Consider the following 27,645-nt stretch of genomic DNA (forward strand, 5'->3'; position numbering starts at 1 on the left):
ATTGGAATATACTTTCATCTTTTACTTTACCACTCCAAGATTAAGCCATTAAACTACACAACATAAAACAGAAGTTATATCCCATAAACCAGTACCTGCCCACACTCAGCAGTGAAGGTAATAAAAATCAAGGTTGTGCTGTAATGCCACTTGATTCTAAAAATCAAGTGCATTTGACATCAGTTTGAAACAGACCTTTATCAAATTCCCCTTTTTAAGAAAAAAGCCAAGGAGAGATGATCAAGCACAAATGATCACTTCATGCATTTTATTGATAGTCTATATTTTAAATCTGCAGTATGACATCTTACATAGGGAAAAAGCTTCTTCCTAAAAGATAACTATTAATAATCAAACCAGCTTTAATATGACTGACCTTCCAACGTCTTGTTTTGCATTAAACAAGTTAATTTTTAGCAGGTGTAAAAGCACTGTACAAAAAAAGGAAACTGGGTACATTCTCAAATTTTAATACAGGGCTTCCCAACCAGGAGTCTGCTGGCTAGATATTGGAGAAGGGTGTTATGTTCAGGTTTAAATTTAAAGAAAATGAGAAACCAGATAAAGCAAACTAACCAAAATAACTTCACTTTGTGCTCCTTTCTGCTTTTTTGCAAGTCTCTCCCAGAGGTCAGGAAGCCCTGGTGTAACAATCACTTTCGTCGTCACAGAACGGACATTTATGTGCTTCGTGTTCAAAGACATAAAGGCAGCCTTTGTTACGATCCCCCCCTCCAAGTCCTTTCAGGTTCTTAGACTTCAGAAAGCTTCCCAAGATTGTAGCCCAGTTCTTTATATGAACCCACGTAAACATCTATACCAAAGAAGCTCTTCCTGGGAGAAGATAAAACAGGCAGATATGTATCCAGGCCAATTGTGTACCTACTGAACTTGATACCTGATCACATAGCCCTACATATTTAAAAGCAGCACCAAGGACAAATGGACCTATCAAGAGGTAAAATCCAATCACTGGATAGTTAAAACACATACAAATCAATCAGTTAAAAGAATGTTAGCAGAGGGGCACCAAAGGGATTTAAGGCTGGGCAGCTGGTTCAACCATACGTTGGTATTGGAATAAATCTGCAAGATGAGGAACTGATAGAGGAACCCTGAAATAATTAGGCACAGTGGTATTATGTGTTTGCTTTCACTACATATATTTAAGTTATCACTCAATCCAAGTGACCATAAAGCAACTTGTGGGTCTTTAGCAAAAGAAATACTAATAAAAAGCAAACACCTCACTATAATTTTATTCGAGTGTTAGAGGGTATGCCTATTTCCTTCAAATTTGAATTAAAACACCTACATAGAAATGAAAATAATCATAAAACTGATAAACTGTTGTTATCCCTTGTAAGTTCCAACACTTCAGTAATAGCCCTATTATATGCTGTTTTAGATATAAAATGGATTTACTTAAATCAAGTGAGATAATCACTTACTGGGAATATTAGATATTATTTTAGAAATGTCCAGTTAAGAACTCAATTTCAGGATGCTAAAAGTTTTACAGCTGTTTTCATAGCTGTTTCTTAGTTGTTTATTAAAATCTGATTTAAAAATAAGTTTTATACTAGTTCTTTGGACCTTGAACTTTAATTTTACAAATAAAGCATGTTATATTGATTTACATTTTCAAATGTTTTCAAAAGCATACAATTTACTAAATTAACTCAATGAATTACAATACTATTATTGAATATAAAACATCCTGAAGAATTATACTAAGGAAGAAAATGCCTGACACTTGAACATGTGCCTTTTCAATCTCTTGCATTACTAAGGTACAGAATACTTTAAAAAGTAGCAATTAGCATAGTCTTATAAGCCATGAATAAAAGTGCCCTGCAAACATGGTTTCTAAGTACTTAATGTTGGTAATACATTTGACAGGAAAGCCAGTAAGGTAAAACTTAAAAATTCAAAGGCAGATTATTTATAAAAGAACAAAAGAGAAGGGGAGGAGGGTAAAAATATCCTCCATCTTTAAAAGTATCAACAACTATGAGGTACCGCTGTATTCTAGCAAGCTGTAAAAATGGCCTTTTAGGAGGCATTTTGCAACATTCACCTCCCTATCACATGGGTATTTTGGGAACTGACTGAAGTCATGGCTGTCATGGATATTTGGGAAGCAGGTGGTTCAATACAAAGCATATTAAGTGATAATCCTTCATAAATATAATTTGAGACACTGAATACTTGGCATGGAGAGGACATATTTTTCCCAGGGGGGGAAATTACTTGAGGTAACCCTTATAGATAACCAGTTTCCTAATCTTAAAGTTTGGATAAACTCCAATGATATTTTTAGATATTTCATATATATATACATATGCTAAACATTTTTCTTGTTAACTGCCCAATTATTCCCTACATTGCAACACTAATGTGAACACGTTTCTCAATTCCCGCCTCCATTAACCACTAACGTATGACTAATGTGTTCTTTTGAGAGCAATATTCAAAATTAACATGGTTCATCTAGTATTGCTACAAAGTCTGAAAACTTTAAACCTAACTTGTTCAATTTTGTTTGTAGTACTAATAAACTGCAGCTTTATCAGCGGCTTGGAGTTAAACAACATAACATCTCAAATGCTTCAGACTAGTAAGTGTATTTTTTAAAATATCTGAAATATTCAAAGAAATTCAGATTTTAGTACTTTCCCCTATGCTTTGAACAATGTAAACTCCCAACATTGTTTTCTCTTGCTCCTATTACTGCATGAAGTTCCCGGAAAGAATCTTTCTTTAATAAAGAAAAAAGTGCAAAAATACAAAATATGTAAAGTCTTTTGCAAGAAAATGCTCCCTTAAGGGAGTAGGTGTTTGGATGCTGGTAGTAAAAAAGATCTTTCTTCTCAATTGTACATCTGACATTGTCTTCAATGTCCACCAGTACCAGTAAGTACATATTAGTCATGGGCCTTGCAAAAAAAAAAAAAAGCTAATTCCACTAAATTTTTTTATCCATTCTACACAATCTAATGGAAATCAATGAATGCTATTGAAAAAGATGTTCACATGCACATGCCCAATATGTGCATTCTACTGAGGGCTATAAACTTAAAATTCTATTTCCAGTATTTATGAATAGGTTCAATATCTACCTTCATAACCAGAACTCAGCATGAGTTCTTACTTTAATGCTTCACAAATGAGTAATAGAATAATACATTTTGGGAGATACCTGTTTTCAGTAACTTTTATGCTTAGAACGAGCTGTCGTTTTTAAACTATATAAAATGGAACACCCCTATAATAATGGGACATTTTATGCCATGAGGAATATGGGTTTGTTTTTAGCCAATCAGGACTATCCTGCAGATCTGAAAACCAGATTACATACCCTTCGGAAAGGAGACAAGGAGGCTCACAAATATAAAGGAATTCTGACTTTTACATGGACAATTTTTTTAAAAAGATAACATGTATTATATAAGCGCCATAAACAGTGATTTCTGCTTATATTAAAAAAAATAAGTGAACCTTTGTTTGAACATTACTTCCTTGCAAGAGCAGTACATATCCTTAGCAAACAACTACCACATTTACAAGTTCATTTCCTTGATACTTAGGTAGGATTGAAAGCAAGAAGAAAACATGAAAATATGAGCTTTGAAATCATCTTTACAGCTAAATTGATAGCAGTTAAGGTAACTAGATAGTTCCTAAAAGCAGAATTGTTTATTTTGTTGAGTATCTGATAATGCCTGGGTAGTCAGCTCACTTTGTTAAAGGCCAAGGATGTGTTCAATTCCTCTTTGGACCCATTAGCTTTTTCCAAATAAACAAACAGTCTTCCACAATCAGACTAATCCAAACCCCAGCCAGCCTCGAAAGAAAAATTCGGCAAGAGTGCTGAGGTTCTTTTCACAAACCTATTGTTACTACTAAGGAAACAACATAAAGTACATATCCCATGGATCATAAGTCAGTGGTCTCATCTTCAAATATAGGGAGCACAACTGAAATTTGAATTTCAAATAACCCAACATGACTCACTTTCAAAAAGAAAATCTCTTAACTACTCAACTGGTCTTTAAATGTGAAATATTAGGTTGTGTTAGACAGCAATGAAATACTACCAAGTGTGCACTGGTACCTTAAATGACAAATCTTGAAAACAATGCAAATTCGAGACTTTCTTATTAGTATACACATCTCTACCAATTTTTAGGCTAAAAGTGGTTTACGATCTTTTTTTCTTTTCTTGCTATCTTTTTTTTTTTTTTGCAGAGACTTGTAAAAACAAGAATGTAAATTATACTAGGTCATAGTGGCTTGTTTTTCTTAAAGCAAAAGCGCTGCCTAATTTGTTCATCTACTTCATCTGCTCAAGTAGAATACTGTGTCAAAGATCTCACCATACGAAACCAGTATGATTATACTGTCTTCATGAAAAAGTTTCAATTCTTCCAGAGTAGTAGTCTCCCCCGCCCCCCGTCTTTCATTTTCTGCCTAAATCCAAGTTAAAACACACAATTTCCATTGGCCTTCAATGTAGTTCAATTCTGCACTCTGACCTTTACTTTGCAATGTCACAGTAGCTGTTCACATACATTAAATATTATAGATATGTTCTGCTCTTGACATGTACACACTTACAAAAGGAGCTTTGTACTTTGTTTGGTGTGATTTTTTTTTTTTACTATATTGGCTCACGAAAAGCAGTTTTTTTCATTTCTATGCATGGTACTTTACAATTTGTAATGCATTATTACAACAGTGCATTGGAAAAGTACTGAGCCTCTACAAAATAGCTTTACATTTTTAAACAAATGAATGTGATTTTTTTCACTTACACAAGCATAGGCTTTTTTAATATTTCCACAAGATAAACATCTTAATTAAACTATAAGCTCACTCTACAGTGTGCCACAGTGATGGGCTTAGAAGACAGTTATACACTTAGAAGATCTAACCTTAGTGTTATTTACACTGACATGTCCAATATCACCTTGCCTAAAAGGTGAACAAATGATAGTCAGCATGTAGCTAAATTTGTGCCAACTAATAACTGGGAATGGTGAAGCTTTAAGCAATCACTTATAAAACATGTACTGTAACTTAGTCTAAATTGGTAATTTCCTTAGCCCTTCTCTCCTATGGCATGGGAAATTTTAAAAATCAACATGAAACAGCCATTGCTAAGACAGATCTTTTAAGATAACAAAGGAGAAACTAATAAACATATATAATAAATCATTAGTATATCAATTACTGATGCTGAAATTAGATTTTATGTCCTAAAACATTGCTTTTTAAATATTTCCTTTTATTCTGGAACAGAAATTGGAGACAGGACAACGATTCATTCAGAAAGCAATGACTCAATTCAGGTTGCAACTTTACAAGCACCACTCAAAAAGTGGACATAAAGCAAGTGATTCCTGTTTGCCCATCACTATACCAGGTACATAGCTGAGAGCTCAGACCTTAATTACACAATGCTTTCTCTGTTACCAGAAGCTAAGACTGCCCTGCGACAAATAGGACAAGTAGAATTTTCAGATAACCAGCGATCGATGCAGTGGACATGATACTCATGGGAACAAGGTAGTTTACGAAGTTTGTTGCCTTCTGTATATTCTGTAATGCAAACACTACAGGTTTTTAATGCATCGTTTTCACCAAAACTTCTCATTGCCAAATTGTCAATCTGTTCTTTGGTGAGTCCTCTAGGTTGGTCATCATCATCCTCATTTAAGAGGAAAAACTGAGCCAGACTAAGGAAGGGCAAAGAGCCACTTTCATCAAATGTTACTGGGGCTCTGTGTCGAACCTCTCGCCTGCCACCTGATGAGCCTGATGATGAGCTTCCTTCATTACTACCTTCAAACACCTCTGAGCTAATCTCTGAACTTTCACCACTGGAACTAGAACTAGGACTGGAACTGGAACTGGAACTGGAACCAGAACTACTATTACCACCAGAACCCCCTCTTCCATTCCGTGACTCCGCCCTTTCCATATTTTGACTTGAGATTGAGCCACTAGGCTCTGAATCACTATCACTGTACATAAAGTAGCTTAATTCACCAAAACCTGTCATTATTTGCCTTAACATGGTCTGAATTGCTACAGATGTAGTCTCACTTAAACCAGTATTTAAGATTCTACGAATTGGAATTCTGATGGTACTGACATAGGTTCTCACACCTGCCCGCTCAGAACGTGAAAATGTACGCCTAAAACCTCCTCGTTCACTTTCATAAGTGACCGTGTTGTTTGGCGTCTGAGACCTTGACCGAGTTCTGCTAGCTATGCTATCTCTCTGCCGATATTCTCCAGGACGGACTCTTCTTACTTGAAGATCAAGGACTATGGTTGGAGGTCTCTGTCCTGATCCTGTAGATTCACCATTACCAGTTGTGTCTGAAGAACCTGCTCCCTGTGAGGCATTTCTTATTCCGGAAGCTGCAAAAAGACCTCTACTTAGCAAGTCAGGTCCACTTATTTGCTGTCTTAGTGTCACATGGTGGCGGGTTCTAGAACTTCCTTCAGTCTCATTTACTAAAGGATGCTCAAAAGTCTGAGATGAGATATTATGATGAGACCTCCGTGGAATTTCAGTCATTGGATGCAGAGGTGACCTACTTCTTTCAGCTCTTGCTCGGGTTCTCCGGTGGTCGGGGCTTCTGCTTCTTGCTCTTCTTTGACCTCTAGTAGATGGGACTTCTCCTGTTAATACTTCAGTTGAATTGCGTTCTGATCTAGATGGCCCTGCAGATGTTGATTCAGATCGTGGATTTTCCACTTGCCTTTGGCTATTATCCATGTTTTCTCCATTAGAACGTCTTGTAGATGGCTCATTTTCATTCTCTGGGTTTTGACTCCCATTATTACGGTTTACATTGATCTCTAAACTGAATCTGAAATCACCACTGTTTGGATTAGTCCGGCTCACTGCTCGCCAAGATTGGTTTCCTCTTTGACCACTTCTTGTCGTATTTCCAGTTTGTCTGACAGAGTTAAGCCAGTCTATTATAGAGTCACCATTAGACACATCATCTGAAGACTCTCCACCTGTTTTTAAAAGAGAAAAGGAACTATTAAAATTAGGAGAATCATGTAATAGTGCTCAGAAACTTTGTATTAGAAAAAAAAAAAAGAACAGACTCTGAACAGATTTCAAATTTATAGATTTCTGTAAACTGTACTACATAGACTTGCAAGTAAAGGCAGGGAAATTTCAATTTCATTTTGAAAGTGCAAGCTAATCTAAACAAAGTTTATCCCTAACGGTTTGGCTCAGTGGATAGAGCGTCAGCCTGTGGACTGAAGGGTCCCAGGTTCGATTCTGGTCAAGGGCATGTACCTTGGTTGCAGGCACATCCCCAGTAGGGGGCGTGCAGGAGGCAGCTGATCAATGTTTCTAACTCTCTATCCCTCTCCCTTCCTCTCTGTAAAAAAAAAAATCAATAAAATATATTAAAAAATAATTTTTTAAAAAACCACAAAATTTAGAGAATTTTCTTAAAGGGAATCTGGAGAAAGTCTATTATATAAAGAGCCTAGCATATTACTGTGGATTGTCAGAAGACAATATTTTTCAGTTCACTGTCAAGACACTCTTGTAATCAAACAAGGTAAATACCAGTTAAGGTATAGAGCTAGAATTTTAGTTCAAATTATATTTCTGTCAAATTTTCATTAGCCTGTAACATTTCTTCTAGACTCTTGATTTAAGTGACTTTGATAATATAAGACATTTTAAAATACAAGACTGCTGTAGCCATTGCAAAAATATAACATAAACAAGGTTTATAGGTTTGAAAATGTTTAAATTATTTCTTCATGTTACCAAGATTCTTAACATGAAATTGGACATCAGACCAAATGAATAGTCTGAACCTAGCACAATACATATAATGGCACATTCAAGACCAGACTGTTATCATAGCCTCTTAGGTTACATGGTGAAATTCTCTACTTCACATTGAGAAAAAAACATCAGGATGTTAGTTAGGATGTTTATCTGTATCCCTAGCTTCCACCCACTAGATGCCAATAACAAACTCCCAGTATTGACAAACAAAAATGTCTCCAGGCATGGCCAATGTCCCAGAAGGGGCAAAATTAAACCCTGTTGAGAATGGCCAGGTTAGAGAATACAGCATTTCTTTCTGCTGGTGAGGAACTCAGATGTTTATTTAAAAAGAAAAAGGAATAATTCAGTAGATAGAAGGATATTTCAATGGATGTGGAAAATCAAGAAATTACATTTAAATATGCCATTTCTCACAATGCCCCAATTAACACAAACAAACCAAAGATAAAGCAGAAAAAAAAGACACCCTACGTTCACATTCTTACCAAATATCAAGACAATGCCAGTTCTCTTTATGAGCAGGTAACTTAGCACCAAATTACTTTATATCATTTCTGGATAATCTTTAGCTGACATTTACTGTTATGAAGTTTTTTATCCATTCCATCCTCTACCCACCCCCTGCAAAGCAAAATATACCTCTATTTTCATCTGAGTTTTGTGGTGGTGGGCCCTCTTTAATTTGTTGTAATCTTCTCAGCAACTCTTCCTCAGTACTTTCACCTGAAAATAGTTTTAAAATGTTTGCCAAATTACAAATAAAAACCAATGACTCTTACCCATCTGAGATGAAAACCAAGGAGTAGGAAACTTGGGTAAAATTCATTTCTTTGGGAGCATGACTTTACAATTGATATTTGTACAAATTTCTTGTAGTTTACTGAATGCTTTTGCCTATATTACCTCATTCATTACAATTGCAAGTCTGGGAGGTAGATATTACTCTCTGTATTTTAAAACAAGAAAACTGAGACTGAGAAACTGACATGCTAATAAATGGCAGGACCAGAAGCCCAACTTAGATATTCTGAATGAAACCTGGTATTGATGATTCAAAATGTACTTCCTTTCACTAACCAACACCTGACCTTTTAAAATTTAAGCAATCACTCAAAGATTAATGAAATTAAACAGAAATAAGAACTATGAAAAATAATGAATTTTAACTATGATCAAATGGGACCTAACAGCCAAGCACAAGTTCTGAATAATTGGTAATTTTACTGAAGGCTAGCTCTGGAGGATTATGACTGGGACATATTCAGGGAATCAGTAATAACAAAAGAGAGTAAGTCTGTCCTAGGAACTAAAATTCCCATTAGCTCTTCCACAATTAGACTCATGCCTAGAAGTTAAATAAGCCAACAAAAATATGGTTCAGCCCAGCAAGCATGGCTTAGTGGTTGAGCATCGACCTATGAACCAGGAGGTCATGGTTCAATCCCCAGTCTGGGCACATGCCCAGGTTGTGGGCTTGGTCGCTAGTGTGGGGTATGCAGGAGGCAGCTAATCAATGATTCTCTCATCTTTGATGTTTCTATCTCTCTCTCCCTCTCCCTTCCTCTCTGAAGTCAATAAAAATAAATTTTTAAAAATTTGTTCAGCTCCACTATTTTCAAATAAGCTCACCATAAATTCATAATGTAATTCATAACTAAAAATATGATATAGGGTAATTCCAAATATAAGTGAACAGAATTAAATATAGTAGTAAATGTTATTCTATATGTCTTGCATTAAAATCATACTTCACAATGGCTAAAGAAACTGATTTTCAAAATAGGCTATTTTTTTAAAAGACCAACAAATTACATATATAAATTCTTAAACTACATTATCACGTACCTGGGGTGCCTAGCAAATTGTTATCCCTCATAAGCCTATAATCTTCTTCACTCAGGTTATTGACAAATTGATAGAAAGCTTCTTCCCGATCCAATCGGTCCATCTGACTTCTGCGCTGTGCTGCAGACTGATCACCACTTCCTTTATCGTTAGAATCTGAGCTTTCCATCTTGATGAACAAGTGGAAAATTATCTAAAAGGAGAAAGGAAATCAATCTTGAAAACAGAAGTCAGTATGTATCCTATAAAACATTTTCAATTATGTGAAAATCCAGAATATAGGTCAAGACGTAAATTTTAAGACCTCATCGGAATGAAATTTCATAATAGAAAAACTCCCCCAAATCCCTATTACTAGGAAAAGACTAGGTCAGGGGTTGGCTAACTATGGCCCAAGGCCAAATTAAGCTCTGGTGCCTATTTTTATCTTGTTGAGATCCACAAATGGTTTTTACACTTTTAAATGTTTATTTTGAAGGAATTTTTTGATATGTTATATGAAATTCAAATTTCAGTGTTTACTTTATTGAAATAGTAAAATACATTCATTTACATATTGTCTACTAGGGGCCCAGTGCATGAAATTCGTGCACTGGGTGTGTGTGTGTGTGTGGGGGTGTGTCCCTCAGCCCAGCCTGCCCCCTCTCACATACTGGGAGCCCTCAGGCATTGACCCCCAAAACCCTCCAATCGCAGGATCCGCCCCTTGCCCAGGCCTGACACCTCTGACAGTGGCGTCAGGCCTGGGTAGGGGACCCTCATTTCCCCCATCACTGGTTCTGCCCCCAGCCCAGGCCTGATGCCCCAGGGCTGCCTTTGCCCTGCCCCCCAGCTCTTAGCTCCCCCCTGGGTTTCCGATCACTGTCAGTGGCAGGGGGCTTCTTCCTGCTTTCCCTTTCGCCTCCCTGCATTGTGCCTACATATGCAAATTAAACGCCATCTTTGTTGGCAGTTAATTTGCATATAGCCCTGATTAGCCAATGAAAAGGGTAGCGTCGTACGCCAATTACCATTTTTCTCTTTTATTAGTGTAGATGGCTTTTATGATATAATGACAAAGTTTAATAGTTGTGACAGACAGACTAAATGTGGCACTATCACTGCTTTACAATGGTGATCTGGGCATTATAAGTTGTAGTGATGCAATTATAATTTGACAGTATTTCAAATGCCATGTACATCACCATACTGTGACATTTTTGAAGTTACAGATGCACACTTATCACATCATATCAAGAAGGTGGACTTGCCGAAACCAGTTTGGCTCAGTGGATAGAGCGTCGGCCTGCGGACTGAAAGGTCCCGGGTTCGATTCCGGTCAAGGGCATGTACCTGGGTTGCGGGCACTTCCCCAGTGGGGGATGTGCAGGAGGCAGCTGATCAAGTTTCTCTCTCATCGATGTTTCTAACTCTCTATCTCTCTCCCTTCCTCTCTGTAAAAAATCAATAAAATATATTTAAAAAAAAAAAAGAAGGTGGACTTACAATGCCACCCTTAAAGGCACAGAATGTGGCTTATTTTATCAGATTAGATGGTAAAGATTGTTTATTATGCAATGGCACATTAACTGTGCTTAAGTAATGAAATATACGTTGATATTACCAGACTAATGATATTATCATTCCTAATTCACAGGGAAACTACAGTGTAAAAAATTGGAAAACAAAATAAAATAGCTATTCACAAAATATTTCTTCACAAAAATAAAAAACAAGGCTTCAACCAAGTTTCCTGGCTAAGCAAGGAAAATCATTTATTGATGTTGAGTTAAACTGCATTTGATGGCAGAAGCTAAAGAAATGTGTACAAAGAAAATAAAGTTGAAAAAAAAATAAAGTTGTTTAAAATTATTAGTGTTTTAATGAGTACAATTGCTCAGAAATTTGAAGATATTGGGACACATCAATATACAATTGAAAAACAAGGCAGCAAATGATTTTGAGTGGTTTTCCTTGGCTCATAATAAGTCCACAACTGTATGCTAGGAGTCAAGTGTGGATTATTCAAGAAGTTTGAGATTTAGAAGTAGCCTCTATAAATCTGCATGGAACCACTACAGGTGATCATGTTTTCAAAGAAGTTGAGAAAACACTAATTCAGTACAACCTGAAGTAGAATTTGCTAAGATGTATTTCAACTGAAATAGTGGTAAAATGTGTGAAACAAAAATTTACAAACCTTGTGAAAATATAAGTCTATGGTTATTCACTCTATTATTCATCAGCAGAGAGTTTGCAGAAAATATTTAAATCCATCGTATTATTGAACCAATAGTGTGAATGGCAAGCTTCATTATTGTGGACTTAACCATCATCATCAGTTCCATGAATTTTTTGTCAGACACAGAAACTAAGTATCTTGACTTACTTCATCACTTGTTCATTTTGATGGCTTATCACTGGTAAAGTTTTATTGTGATTTGTTGTACCCAGGCCCCAAATCAAAAATTTTCCCCAATAAGAACCATCCCCAATTACCATTACAAAATAACAGTGTGAGAATTTAGCTTTTGCTAAAGGATTCATAATGTTCTTAATGAATTCAACCTAAAATAACAAGGCAGCCCAGTCGATGTGGCTCGGTGATTGAGCATCACCCTATGAACCAGGAGGTCAAGGTTCCATTCCTGGTGGGGGCACATGCCCCGGATTGCGGACCCTGGTACAAGGTGTGCAGAAGGAGGCAGCCAATGGATGATTCTCTTTCATCACTGATGTTTCTATCTCTCTCTCTCCCTCTCCCTTCCTCTCTGAAATCAATTAAAAAAAACACATTTAAAATTACAAGGCAAAATAGTGTTTATATGTAAAACTTATCCTGCAGTAAGTCATTTCAACAATACCACTGGAATCACAAAGTCAAGCTGCTTTATATGCACTTGTGCTATCAAAAGAGCTGCATTCCCATACAAAATTGTAGTAGATATATTTTATAAGCACAAACTACAGTTCCAGAAGCACTTTTTAGACCTTAGTGTAAATAAAAGTAAAATTTCTTTATTTCAAAAATCCATTTAACTGTGCAACTGAGGACCTTCCACCTAACCTTCAATTGAAAGTAGTAACTGCAGTGTAATGATATGTTAAAAGGTAAACATGAAGAGTCCAACAGAATTCTATAAATTCTTTCTAAGGGATGAGTATGCTTCATTAAAATTATATGCTTCTGGCCCAGCCAGCTTAGCTCAGTGGTTGAGTGTCAACCTATGAACCAGGAGGTCACGGTTCAACTCACGGTCGGGGCACACTGGGTTTCGAGCTCGATCCCCAATATGAAGCAAGCAGGAAGCAGCCAATCAATGATTCTCACACATCATTGATGTTTATCTCTCCTTTCCTTTCTGAAATCAATTAAAAAGATTATTTTTTTAAAAAATTATATGCTTCTGGATTGATTACATAGCAATACCTATATTGTGAAAGGACATTTTCAAAGATGAAATATGGAAAATCTCATTTTATGTCAGGAGCACTAGATGTATACCTGCACATGATTTTGATGATAAGGAATATGTTTAACCCCAATTAAGAAAATGTAAACCCCCAAAAGAATGCCATTTTTTAAATTAGTAGACCTATATTACAAAACATTGTACTCGATTATTATTACATTTTGAGTTCTTAATTTTGTTTTGGAGGTGATGGATATAGGTTTATTACCTTATTGTGGTGATAGTATCACAGGTACTTGCTTATGTCCAAATGCATCAAATTGAATTCATTAAACATGCAATATTTTGGTATATTAATTATACTAAAATAAAACTCTTAAGAAATGTAATGAAATCACGTATTTCCTCAAAAGTCCACAAGCTATAAAACCTCTACATAATTCCTAGAGTTAATTAACTGCTCTGCCTTCTTACTGGAACCTGTGTTCTTGGAGAGATTGTTTTTATTTTATGTGGAACCCTTCACAAAGGCATGGCTATTTAGTCCTTGAAATCCTTGTTGGGATCCAATCCTTCATCATTCTAATTTCTGATGCATGTGACTATGGATGTGAAACTCATTTATCTGCCCATCTTCTTCTTATAATTCAACATCATTTATACTGCTCTTAAAAATCAAGGATGTCTTCTTGTTGATTTACTTCTAAGTTGCCTCTAGAAAGGGTATGAACTATTGCCTTTGTTGATTAGAAAAATTTTTTTTTCCAGAATTCTGTATACCATGCTTCCTAAAATCTGACTTATTTGGGGGAAAATATGCACTATGAAACATCTCTACTAACATTTCTTTCTACTATAAACTCAGCATTAAAACTGCATTTTACTTCTAAATCAGGGGTCCTCAAACTACGGCCCGTGGGCCACATGCAAATACAAATATTGTATTTGTTCCCGTTTTGTTTTTTTACTTCAAAATAAGATATGTGCAGTGTGCATAGGAACTTGTTCATAGTTTTTTTTTAAACCATAGTCCGGCCCTCCAACGGTCTGAGGGACAGTGAACTGGCCCCCTGTTTAAAAAGTTTGACGACCCCTGCTCTAAATTAACTGGTAGTAAACAATCCAAAATTCCATCCAACTTCAGATGGATCTTTTTTAAGTTCACAATGACAAAATAAAAGTTAATCCCATAAACATATGATAATCTGGTTTGTGGGAAAAAAGGGAATCTATACTGGTAATAGGATTTAATGCCATATACAACACATGAAGTATCTGGATGTTCATAAGTCAATACTAAAAAAAAAAAATAACAAACCTTCTTGCAGATATAAAAAATAAAAATCCCTAGTCTCTACCTGTCTGCTGAACCTTAAACAAATTGTAGTCCAGACATGGGCACATCTAGAATTCCATCATTTCCTTTAGATCATTATTCTTAGAACTATCCTATCATTGTTTAAACAAATGAGATGAACACATCAAGGAAGGGGTAGGAAGGATAACCTTAATATTTTTTGAAAAAGCTTTCTAAACTCATGACTAAGAATCCATAATTTTGGTAAGACTAAACTATAGAAATTTCTGAAAGATGTTGTTTTTATACTAACTTGAAACTTTTAAGATGACTAGAAATCAACAGCTTAAATAAAACATTCATAAGTCACATGGGCCAGCCAATAAAAAAAAATAACAAAAGGACCACATTTTTCCATATGTGGCTAACTAATATTATTTGGTATTGATAATAGTAAGCAGCTAATTTTTTAAAATATAGAAAAGCACAAAGGAAAAAGTACTTCAGCTGCAATTCCTCAAACCAAATTAACATCTGGCTAATGTACTTAAGCAGTTACTATTTTGAATGCTAGTTATGAAAGTTAGGATGAAGTAAGTCCACTTGTGAAGGACTAATGAGTTCTGAAATTTATTTATAAAAAGTACAACTCAGTATAGTTGAAAGGTTTTAAAAATATAAATCTTATAAATAAGGCAAAGTTGTCTGGTAAGTTCTGACATCTGAGGGACATGAACCAAAAAACAAACAGTAAATTCATGTACCAAGCACTGTTACAGAAATGGTACAAAGTCTTAAGAATAGCATCATGGAGGTTCAAGCCCATAAGAAACGGAGACCTGCAAAATTATGGGACAGATTTTTTAAACGGTTTTGAAAAACAGTACCTAAAACAAGAAAGGGGTCTTATACTGAGTATGTGGGAGAGTTGGTATAGTAACAAGATGTAAGATAGAGGCACTCAAGTTCTATTTTGTTTCTATTTGATGATTCAATAAGAAAAATCACCTTCCAACTGGAAATAGTGGAAAAAAACAAACTTTTCAAAGAGAGAGTTAAGAGCCTAAATTTCAAAACTTCTAATGATAATCTTTTAGAAATAATAGAGAACAGGAGATACTACAATACTAGACTTTAAAATGTTTTTATCTTCAAAGAAAGTGACATGTAGCATAGCAAAATCTGATAATAAACCCAAGGGAAAATTCTGCAAACATGTACAATATGTGTTCACCAGAAGTAGGGATCATGGCCAAATTAACCTCATTTCATTTCCACAGGGGTGTTTCTCAACCTTGGTTTGCACATGAGAATTACCTGAGGAGCTTTCTCTGGGGTTGACCAGACAGCAATATTTTTAAAATTTCAGTTAATTATATTATGCAGTCAAGGCTGAGAACCATGAAGACAATACTGCTGACAAGTCTGGTGTGATTTCTATACAGAGACCAAAAAGGTTTCTCATGCTATCTTTATGAAGAAATGTGGGCTAGAGCAGTGCTTCTCAAACATCAGCATACAAACTGAATCACCTGAAAATCTTGTTAAAATGCAGATTCTAATTCAGTAGATTGGAAGTGCAGCTTAGAACCTGCATTTTATTTATAATTTTTAAGTTTTTTTTATATTTTTATTGATTTCAGAGAGGGAGAGATAGAAACATCAATGATGAGAGAGAATCATTGATTGGCTGCCTCCTGCACACCTCCTACTGGGGATTGAGCCCGAAGCCTGGGCATGTGCCCTCACCGGGAATCGAACCGTGACCTCCCAGTTCATAGGTCCATGTTCAACCACTGAGCCACACCAGCTGGGCAGAACCCGCATTTTAAATAAGTCTCCAAGTAGTGTTATCGCTGCTAATGCTAGAATCAGTTTGAGCAACAAGGACCTTGAGGACAATATCGTTTAAGAGATTCACATTATTGAATACCACCCTCAAAAATTATGGAGCAATGTTACCTTGAACATTTTACTAAGAGTTATACAGCTAAAATAACACATAGTAAGAGTACTACAGAGAAAGGGAAAAACCTGTCTGGGCAGTTCACATGAAGATAACCTGGCATTTTTAGTTAACAAAAGCTAAATAGAAAGCCTGTTTGACCAGCCTGCCTATGAAATCTAACATAGTCCTACACTACTTTCACAGACCAGTGTTCAATAACGGTATATAACTGTCCCACTGTAACCTTCTGTTCACACCGTATGTGGACTATCTGAAACATTTTAAATAACTCCAAAAGAAAAAGGGACAAACAGAAGAAAGTATATAGAGTAACTAAGATGATGACAAGCCAGGGAACATCATAAAAGAAATGGTAAAATAACCTGGAGATGTCTAGTGTGAAGACAAAAAGGGGCATGATTACTGTCTTCAAATATTTAGTTATAACATGAAAGAGAGCCAAAAATATAGTGTCAAACTAGAGCCAATAGTTGAAGAAACATGGGAGCATACATAATTCCTTCTTTTAATACAATAACCTAACAAGTAAAATTGTTCCAAAGTAGCCTCTTAAAGCAAGTAAACTACCCATTTCTGGAAATATTCAAGTAGAGGCTTTATATAAAAGAGGGGATTCCTTATTAGGTAGGAATTTGAATACACTGATTTCAAAAAACCGTTTGTACTACAATGTCATTAAGAATGGATTAAGTCTCTTGGTTTTCTCTTCTGGGTTCACAGGTCATATTTATTTTTCCCCTTTTTATTGAATATTTTAGGGTGACACTGGTTAACAAAATTATACAGGTTTCAGGTGCACAATTCCACAACACATCATCTGTACACTGTATTGTGTTCATCACCCGTGTCATGTCTCCTGCCATCACCATGTATCCCTACTATACCCTCTTACATCTCCTCCCCACCCACCAATCACTACACTGCTGCTGTTGTCCATGAGTTTTTTCTCTTTCCTTTTTTGCTCAATCCCTCCACCCCTTCATACCCTCCAACAGCTGTCAGCCTGTTCTCTATAAGTCCGTCTCTATTTTTCCTGTTCATTTTGTTCATGATATTCCACATTAGTGAAATCATGACACTTTCTTGACAAACCAATTAACTTAGGTTGCCCCATCCCAGCCCTCCAACACACCTTGAGCCTTACTACCATCACACTTCTACTAATGCTGTTCCCTCAGCCCTTTTTTTAAGGTTCTCCCCATTGCATTCACCCTTCAATGTTCCATGAAATTCTAAGAAATTATTACTATCTCACCTAGCAATTTTTGCATTCATCTCTGCACACAGCATTTGTCTGTGCCATCCAAGTGGCATTTTGTGCCTAATATGGTCTTTTATATTTTTAATATATAGCTTACTTATCCAACATAAAGAAATCATTTCAAAATGTTATCAATATAAAATTAGTGAAGTATTTTACATTCTTTTTTTATAACAAGTCTATGTTATATTCACAGCACATCTCAAGCTGGATGCTAAGTTAGCAATGGTTCAATAGATTTATTTTGTATATTGTAAAAATAAAAAAATTAAGAGGAAAAAACAAACAGAAAAATAATAAATTAGCAATGGTTCAACTGAAATGCAGTTCTATCAAAACAACAGTTGTGTTTAATGAAAAAATATTTTACACTGCTTCAGTTTTTTATTTAACTTTATTAAAATTAAAGGAAATTTAGCCGAAACCGGTTTGGATCAGTGGATAGAGCGTCGGCCTGCGGACTGAAGGGTCCCAGGTTCGATTCCGGTCAGGGGCATGTACCTGGGTTGCGGGCACATCCCCAGTAGGAGATGTGCAGGAGGCAGCTGATCGATGTTTCTCTCTCATCGATGTTTCTAGCTCTCTATCTCTCTCCCTTCCTCTCTGTAAAAAATCAATAAAATATATTTTTAAAAAAATTAAAGGAAATTTAAACTTCAGTTCCATAGCTACACTAGTGACATTTCAAGTGTCCAGTAGCTACATGTGCATTTTGAAAAAGGAAATCCTGAATGTAAGCAATGTTCTAGAATGCCTTGTAAAATAATCTTACACAAATCCAATGAGCCTAGTCTCATTTTAAACAGTTCCTTCACCACTTAAGAGGCATATACCTGCCGAACCAGTTTGGCTCAGTGCATAGAGCGTCAGCCTGCGGACTCAAGGGTCCCAGGTTCGATTCCGGTCAAGGGCATGTACCTTGGTTGTGAGCACATCCCCAGTGGGGGTTGTGCAGGAGGCAGCTGATCGATGTTTCTCTCTCATCGATGTTTCTAACTCTCTGTCCCTCTCTCTTCCTCTCTGTAAAAAATCAATAAAATATATATATATAAAAAAAAGAGGCATATGCCTGAAAATGTAATAAATATAAACCACAAGTTCAGCCCCTGGAAGATGTAATGTCACTAACGTTTGTTAAGTGAAAACAAAAGGTTAAAGCACCAGGCCATAGATATCAGGGGGCCAAAAGTCCAAATGATCAAATACATCTCTTTCCATTTTGCTGTAAAAATATTAGTGAAGAATTATGTTAAAAAATTGTAGTACATTTCCAGTTTAACTACTAAGAGGAAAAAAGAATCCCTACACACCCCTGGGCTCCTTTTATCATCATAAAAGAGAGGAATTTCAATCTACTATCTTACTGTCAGTTATAATATTCATATGCATAAATCAGAAATTTTGGATTGAGTATACAATTAGCATCAGCCATGTTTAAACTTAAATCCTATATACTAAAATCCTAATATGCAAATCGATCAACCAGGGAAACAACTGGTCACTATGATGCACACTGACCACCAGGAGGCAGATGCTCAACACAGGAGGTGCCCCCTAGTGGTCAGTGAGCTCCCACAGGGGAAGTGCTGCTCAGCCAGAGGTCTGGCTCATGCTGGCAAGTGCAGCAGAGGTGGCGGCAGCCTCTCCCACCTCCATGCCAGCGCTAAGGATCCCTAGGGGGATGTCCACCTGCTGGCTTAGGCCTGCTCCCCACGGGACTCTAGTATTTCTATGAAAAGCTTACCAATAGAACAATTTAAGAGAAAAAAATATATAAATGTTCTTAAATCACTTAGCTCTCCCACTAATTATAAGCAATACACACCACTCTATATTTACACAGCCCCTTCACTATATTTCATTTAATCCTCACAACAGTCCTATGAAGAACATCTCACTACCTGTATTTTACAGATATAAGAAACAGAAACAGAGAGAGGAAGTAATTACCAAAGGGCATGTCCAAGACTATATTATTTTAAAATACATTCTATCAATCCCAATAGGCATGTTTCAAGTGTTCAATATCCCTATGAGCTTTGTATACTAGGTTGATTCCTGGTTTAAAAATTTCCAAAGTGACATAACACCTTTATAAGTACTATAAGCCCAGCAGTACTTACTTCTGAATCAGTCAACTTTTAGTATATTTGTTTTAAATACAGTTGTCTCCTAGATAAATAGCATATTTTATTAACTTTATTTATCTCAGCATACTGTGTGCCAATGTATCCAAATCCATTCCTGGAAACAGCCAAATTAGAAATTTTGCCCAGTCATTTAAAAAATTACTCAGAATGAATGTATGACAGTGCTGGGTAAATTTAATTCCGAGGAGAAAAAGTCAACAAGAAAACCAAACCTGAGATTTATTAACTGTAGTTAGAGAATTTAAAACAGATTTTATTCACCTTGAGAATTTTAAAGCATTATTAGTCATTAACATATATTAATATAAATTATGCAAACTACTATGTTTCTGACCACTGCTAGAAGTATTTCATTTAATCATCCTAATCCATTTACTCCAATGCTTAAATATGTAATTTTTATGATGTTAGGGTGAAAAGTCACTTAAGACATTTTGATCAGTACTAATAGGTTGGAGACCTGGTGCTAAGTATAAGCACACACATATTATTCAATGGACATACTGCATCATGGTACCCAATTATGGAGACTTAAGGGAACAAAATGTACTGTTAACAAAACGACAGTCTTTACAAAACTGAATTCTGAAATTCAAATGCTTTTTTGAATATCAATTTAAAAATAAGCCACACTTAAGTCTGGAAGAAATACCATCTTTTTCAAAACAAAAAGGGAGGGGGGGAATTAAGGTAACCTAATATCAACCAATTACTAAAGTATCTTGAGCATTTTCATGTGTTCATACAAACTCCAAACTCAACAGTGTTCTAAAGTAGAATATGCTGATTAAAAAAATGTAAAAAAAGACATAGGTATCAACATACAAATGTGTCATTAAAAAGAGAAGGGCAGGCATCATTCTGTTTGCAACAGAGATTCATTAAAACCTGAGTAGATGTAAATTAATGGCATGCTATCCGTGTCAATAAACAAAATGTTAGATCATTAATACCATCACCAGAAAAAAAAATAATGCAGTTAAAAAAATCAAGTCACAAAGAACTGCTGATTTTGAGGTCAGGATATAATGTACCATCACATATGTAGTCACCAAAAGTGTTGGGAATTCTTCATATATAGAATGTTTAATTAATATGTTATGGCATTTGGCCCTAGCTGGTTTGGCTCAGTGGATAGAGCATCAGCCTGTGGACTGAAGGGTCCCGTGTTTGATTCCAGTCAAGGGCACATGCCTGGATTGTGGGCTCCATCCCCAGTAGGGGGCGTGCAGGAGGCAGGCAATCAATGATTCTTTCTCATCATTGATGTTTCTATCTCCCTCTTCCTTCCTCTCTGAAATCAATTAAAAATATATATTTTTTAAAAATATTATGGCATTTGTAACAGACAAATAAAAGGTTGAAAACACCAGGATGGCTTTTTTTATTCCATGAGTAGCAGGGTGGTATTCAGCTGTATAAAAAGAACAAACAAAAAAAAAATAGGAATACTGGGTTCTTGTCTTGGCTGTAACATTAACTATTACTAGCTATGTTAATTTGGCCAATTCAGTTAACCACTTGGGCCTCAGGGTCTCCATCAATATTAGAGTACTGAATTGTTAAACTATACTTTCCAGTTCTATGAATTCATGACTATGAATAAGATATAACCAAGGTCACATTACAGTATTAAGACAGAAGAATGAACCATAAGCAACATAAAAAACTAGGACATAAGGTAAAAAGCTGTGCTTTTCTCACTGCCATTTCACTCATGTATTTCAATCTCCCTTTTAGTGACTATCTTATCTGTTTGAAAATAAACATAAAGCATTCCTCTTAAAAGCAGGGGAGAGATGATGTTTCACTGCCTTTACTTATTGCATGATACCTCTCACCACCCACACAATTTGTTGATTATTTCCAGGATTGGCCTATCAGAGGATGCTACCCAGGGCTCCACCACTGCTGATACTATTGCAATATGAGATTTTAAAATATTATTTGTATGGCAATATTAGCTTAGCCTCACTTATATTCTATTTCTACCACTTGGAAAGGACAACAAAAATACACAAAAGGATTCAGAAATGTCCTTCATATGTCTAATCTCTTTGCAAGTCTACTGACTTGCAGCTCACAATTTTGCCTATTACAACCCTCTAAAACAGTGATGGCGAACCTTTTGAGCTCAGCGTGTCAGCATTTTGAAAAACCCTAACTTAATTCTGGTGCCGTGTCACATATAGAAATTTTTTGATATTTGCAACCATAGTAAAACAAAGACTTATATCTTTGATATTTATTTTATATATTTAAATGCCATTTAACAAAGAAAAATCAACCAAAAAAATGAGTTTGTGTGTCACCTCTGACACGTGTGTCATAGGTTCGCCATCACTGCTCTAAAACATAAGATCAAAAGAAAGTCAACTAATCAAAGACAGAGATCAAGCCAAATGCTGCCAATTCATAGGAGCAAGTTAGTTTTCAAAAGAAGCCATTATGATGACATTTCAATTCACTCCAGTACTTGAGACAGAATTTCATCTTCTATTACCCATGTCACTGAGCTGCCTCACTACATTAGAATTTGGTCTTATCCACACAAACTCCATTCTGACTTGCTTTTCGTTATTCCCAAAAAGTAAAAAAAAAATTACTCAAAGCCCAGAAGGTTCATGTAGTTATAAAAGAGTTACTAATGTAAAATTACCGATTACTAGCAATTTAGGTGGTAACTGGTAAATAAAAGTACTATTTTTGAGAACATGAGTTTTCCATCAAAAATTAACTTTAAGCCCTAGCTAGTTTTGCTCAGTGGATAGAGCGTCAGCCTTCGGACTGAAGGGTCCCGGGTTCGATTCCAGTCAAGGGCACATGCCCAGGTTGCAGTCCCCAGTAGGGGGTGTGCAGAAGGCAGCTGATCAATGATTCTCTCTCATCATTGCTGTTTCTATCTTCTTCTCCCTTCCTCTCTGAAGTCAATAAAAATATTAAATAAATAAGAGTGAAGCCAATTTTTTAAAAATATATTTTACTGATTTTTTTTACAGAGAGGAAGGGAGAGGGATAGAGAGCTAGAAACATCGATGAGAGAGAAACATCGATCAGCTGCCTCCTGCACACCTCCTACTGGGGATGTGCCCGCAACCAAGGTACATGCCCTTGACCGGAATCAAACCCGGGACCTTTCAGTCCGCAGGCCAACACTCTATCCACTGAGCCAAACTGGCTAGGGCTGAAGCCAATTTTTAAAATTAAAATCACTTGACCAGCCCTGGCCGGGTGGCTCAATTGGTTAGGGAGCCTCTTCCTGTACACCAAAAGGTTTCAGGTTTGATTCCCAGTCAGGGCACATAACTAGGTTGCGGGTTTGATCCCCAGAGTCAGGGTTATGGAAGGCAACAAACTGATGTTTCTCTCTCTCTAAAAAAAAACAAATCAATTAAAAACATATTCTCGGGTGAGGATAAATAAAATTACATTAAAATCACTTGACTAAAAAAAATTATTATCTACATAAATGACTTATATTATTTGAAGAAATCAATTTTGTTACAGAACCAAACATGCTGACAACTGTGCTTCCTGAACCTGTGTTTCTAAATAGAAATGATGACAAAGGTGACTATATATCCCCAGTTTGTACAGTAGCAGTCTATACCTGTTGTCCTATAGTACTTAATAGGAACCTGGTCCACTTTCGTTCTCAAAAGTGACCCAGTTTGAATAAATTATATGGCTACTTAGAGGTAACTGCCGGTAACTTTAGTGAATAAAAAATGAAAATTGTAATTAAGAGTTAACTCCTTCCTGTAGGCAAGTGGAGAGCAAGAGGAAAGAGAGTGTTCATTCCAGAAAATATTATTGAACACAATACCCGCCCCCCCCCCCAGACAGTAAGTTCATCACCATGCAAATGTTTTAACAGAAGCCCAACTTATAGTCATGAAATTATTGGAAGAGATCCACGAATCTACATACATACCACACACTGTCTATAGCTATTTGTCTCAACATATATAGGTGCTACTATGACTAAAGAAATTAAAATCTTGGGTTGGAGCACTAAAATACAAGAAAATTGACATTAAAATATTGACTATATGTATTCCAGAAACAAAACCACAAGTTCATAAGTCCCAAATCGTTCAAAATTGCCAAGATTTTTTTTTCAATCTAATAGATATTTCTTTTGATAAAAGGTAATATGAACTGCTTGACTTTCTGGGAAACTTCCATATTCAAGGTTTAGAAAAATAGATACAGAAGTACTACTGCTTTCTTATATTGGTTATCAAAACCTCAAGGGATTAAGTAAACTGCCTACTTTTTAAATCTTTTGTGTTACACAGAAATGTTAAGGAATTAGACAAACGAAAGAAAAACACATCCCAGCCCAAGGCTATAGCCCAAAATTCTAGCACCTCATTGATCTGGGTTTGCCAGGACTTTTCACATTGTAATTGGTTTCATATTGTAATTTGTAAATTAAGGAGGCTGGTCCATGATTTGCTGTTTCCCAATCCACTAGGGCTGTGGAAAATACACATTATACTTCCATGAATGCAGATGCATCTTTGACCTACTGTGTTATATATTCACTAACCTGAAATAATATATCCAACCAGCCTAATATTTGCAGATGTCATTTCATAATTAAGCCATTCATAAAACCATTGCTGGTTTTTAAATTATCAAATTATACAGTAATAGCTTGGACGGGGAAAAAAAAGAAGGGGGGGTAATTGCTAAATAAGTCTCACCTGCTTCATAAAGCAGATTCTTTAAGTTTTTGATGCAATATAACCTATAGATTTTTTATTGCAACCTTCATTTCTTTGCATTTCTGATCTAAACGGAGCAATTAAGTCTAGAGGCAAAAAAGTTTAGTGACTTCAGGTATTAGACAGACCTGGGTTAAAATGGGGGCTCTGCTACTTATTAGCTATTTAATTGAGGACAAATTACTTAATAACCTCTTCCTGGAGTCTCAGTTACCTCAGTAAAATAGATAACATCCTCATGAAGCTTTGCTGTGATGATTATAAAATCATTCATGTAATAGCACAAGATCTAGCACATAAGCACTCAATACAAGTTAGTTATGAATTTAGGCTAACTACCCATCCCAGTTTGCTTGGGACAATCTTGTTTGTGCCTGTTGTCCAAACATAATAATGTCCCTTTTGCTCTTAAAAGAAACCTGGCTAGGGCAATAAATTATGTGGTTACTTTAACAATGATGATTAAAAGAGTTAATACCAATTAAAGTATCATATACCAATTACTTTTTGAATCTTGAAAGAGAAAAAATAGAACACAAAATAATGTAAGATCATGTTCCTGTAAGAAAGTCTACTGATATTTTATTTGGCTATTCAATGAACATATAAACAGTATTTATTTATACCCATCTTGTTCATTCTGTTCTACATAAGTACTGGTAAACTTCAGACATTATTTTAAAACAGGAAAATTCACAGATAAAGCACTAATGAGTTCCAGCTACTTAGAAACACTACCCTTTGAATTACCAGTATAAAACATCCATTCTCATCATGAAGTATGCCCAACACCAACTAACATGTATCAAATAAGCCCATCCAATTACAGGGTCGGCAAAACAGAATATTTTAAAACATGCATTCTATACATAAATCATCAGGAGACGCAACAAAAAAATAAATTACCTGACTGTTATGACATAGTATTGTAATACAATAAACTGGATTTTAGTTTTCTTCATACTCTGCTCTAGAAAAAAAAAGAATCCATTATTCTTCCTCTTTTATATGTTCTTTGAAATAGACACATTTTAAAAAATACACATCCTATATATTGTAGTCTCTCTCACACACACAACACACACACACAAACACACAACTACCAAATCTAATTCAATATTGGTATTAAGATATTTGGGGAGACTGAGGTTAGAAGGAACCAGGAATCTCATATGCTAGATATAAGATTTTGAATCTACCGTTTAATATAAGCTTGCTTAAAATATGCCTTTATCATTTACCAGATTAGTAATTATTTTCATATTTTGATACTTTTGAGGACTTATTGGGCACTTTACAGTTACCTCTGTAAAGTAGTCCTAGCAGTGGCCTAGGCCGAAGGCAGAAGCTAAAAAAAGTATGAAAGAACATCAGGATGAAACATTTTCAGTAAGAAAAGTGGATCCTAAAATCATATTTTAAAAAGTATTTAGATTGGTCTTCCTGGGCACTTTATTTTTACAACGGGGTGTTTTTTTTTGGGGGGGGGGGGAACTAAAATCGTGCCTGCCTGTCAAGTAATCCTGGATGAACATAATGTACCTGATGGGATGACATGAGTAGTTATTTTCTCTTTAATCATGAAGAATGAAAGAAATGATTAGTAAGTAGTACGTTTATTTCTTCCTTCCTTCAATCACCCAAAGATATTGTGGTTAATTCTCATTCAGGACGTGCAGGCTCCTTATTTCTAGCAAAAAATTATTTTGGGGCAAAAGGTGGATGACAACCTGATATAAATGCTTCCCTTTTTCCCAAAACTAAAGAATGACCTATTTAACAAACCTGCTAGGCCTCAGATTCCAGGACTAACCTGTGGAATAAGTATGGTGAAACTGTCTAGGGAAGGAACGTGGCTGTCTCCTCCATCTTGAAATTAATCAGCATAAGGGAAAAAGGGACTGAGTGTTCAGGAAGCAGAAGCCCAACCGGTTAATACTAGTTACTAAAGCTATGGCGTACGTGGCAGGTACCGCCCGTAGAAGCCAAGACCCTTAGGCTATTTTTTAGGGGGCGGGGGTTGGCTGATTGAACGGAAATTAACTTGAAAATCATCCGGCCAAATTCCTCTCTTTACAAGGGAAAAACAACACGCAATTGCTTTTCCCTCCTTTTTTGGGGGGGTGGGGGGTGGGGTGGGTATCCTTACAGTGATATCTGGCAAAGGATATTCCAGGGTTATTCGAGCGAGGGAGTAAACCACATTTGCCTCAGATCCTCAGGGAAGATGTCATCATGGCCCCAGGGGGCGCCTAATTGATAGTGCCCTGCATAAGTGCTTAAAATGGGGTTTGCAAATCCTGGGAAATCTAAAGGCCCAAGGATTCCCAGCATCTGACTTACAGCAGCCAGATTTTTCCCCTACTCCCAAACCCCAGCCCACCGAGTTAAAGGGGCGGAGAGTGGCGAAGGAAGTCTCCAAAGAACCAAGGAGAGAAAATCCTGAAAAGATTTAAAGATTGTCACGCCTGAGGCCAAACTTGAAAATCGCCTCCCCCAAATTCTCAAGACTCCGCAGGGTCCCGGCTGCGGGTAGCGCGGCCACAGAAAGGAAATATTTCCCCAGTACCATCCCCTTCAGAAAGCTGTCGACTATACACCCAACTAAAATGGCAGCGGCGACTACGCCACGGAGCCCCCCGCAGCAACCAGCGCCTGGGGTCCGGAAGCGGCGCCGAGCCTCCTCCACCACAGGCCACTCAGGCCATTTCGAGAAAAAGCGGCAGCCACAACTCCGCTGTCTTCCTCTCGCTCTCCATACATTTCTCAGAGAACCCCCGAAGCTTCACTTACTCGGTTTTAGTTGTCGGAATCCGAGTCGGTCGGTAAGGCCGCCGCCGCCGCCGCCGCCGCCGCCGCCGCCGCCGAGGCTCCTGCGCGCCTCTCTTGTCGCCGCTCTCAGGCCCGCCTCCAATGAGTCGCTGGTTGAGACCCGCCTCTAGCCCAGCGCCCGCTCGGGAAACGTTGCTCAGGCAGCCATTATCTCCCCCATTGTTACCAAGCAGCGACAGGAAACGACTGCCCACAACAGGAAGTGATGATACCTTGTCTGGGGCCGCAAACCCCACCTCCCCAGCCTATTAGCCAATCCCAGGCGCTTCCTCGAAAAGGCTTGGCGGGAGGAGGAGGGAAGACAGCGGCGACGCCGACGC

At 36.7% G+C, this 27,645-nt stretch overlaps 1 protein-coding gene across 3 annotated transcripts; it reads right to left on the reverse strand.

Moving 5' to 3' along the window:
• Nucleotides 1-251: 251 nt before the first annotated feature.
• Nucleotides 252-27,581, reverse strand: RLIM (ring finger protein, LIM domain interacting). 3 transcript variants are annotated; one of them, XM_059679318.1, is made up of 6 exons: nt 27,287-27,581; nt 25,400-25,463; nt 19,734-19,854; nt 9,692-9,884; nt 8,486-8,569; nt 252-7,041 (listed from the first exon to the last, which is right to left on the reverse strand). In XM_059679318.1, the coding sequence occupies exons 4-6, from the start codon at nt 9,858-9,860 to the stop codon at nt 5,456-5,458; spliced, it is 1,839 nt and encodes a 612-aa protein (XP_059535301.1). In that variant the 5' UTR covers nt 9,861-9,884; nt 19,734-19,854; nt 25,400-25,463; nt 27,287-27,581; the 3' UTR covers nt 252-5,455. The 3 variants fall into 3 exon arrangements, with proteins under 3 accessions (XP_059535301.1, XP_059535300.1, XP_059535299.1); XM_059679317.1 differs by lacking the exon at nt 19,734-19,854; XM_059679316.1 differs by lacking the exons at nt 19,734-19,854; nt 25,400-25,463 and having other exon boundaries at nt 27,287-27,580.
• Nucleotides 27,582-27,645: the final 64 nt, after the last annotated feature.

The sequence above is a fragment of the Myotis daubentonii genome, chromosome X, assembly GCF_963259705.1.
Source record: "Myotis daubentonii chromosome X, mMyoDau2.1, whole genome shotgun sequence".
Classification (NCBI taxonomy): Eukaryota; Metazoa; Chordata; class Mammalia; order Chiroptera; family Vespertilionidae; genus Myotis; species Myotis daubentonii.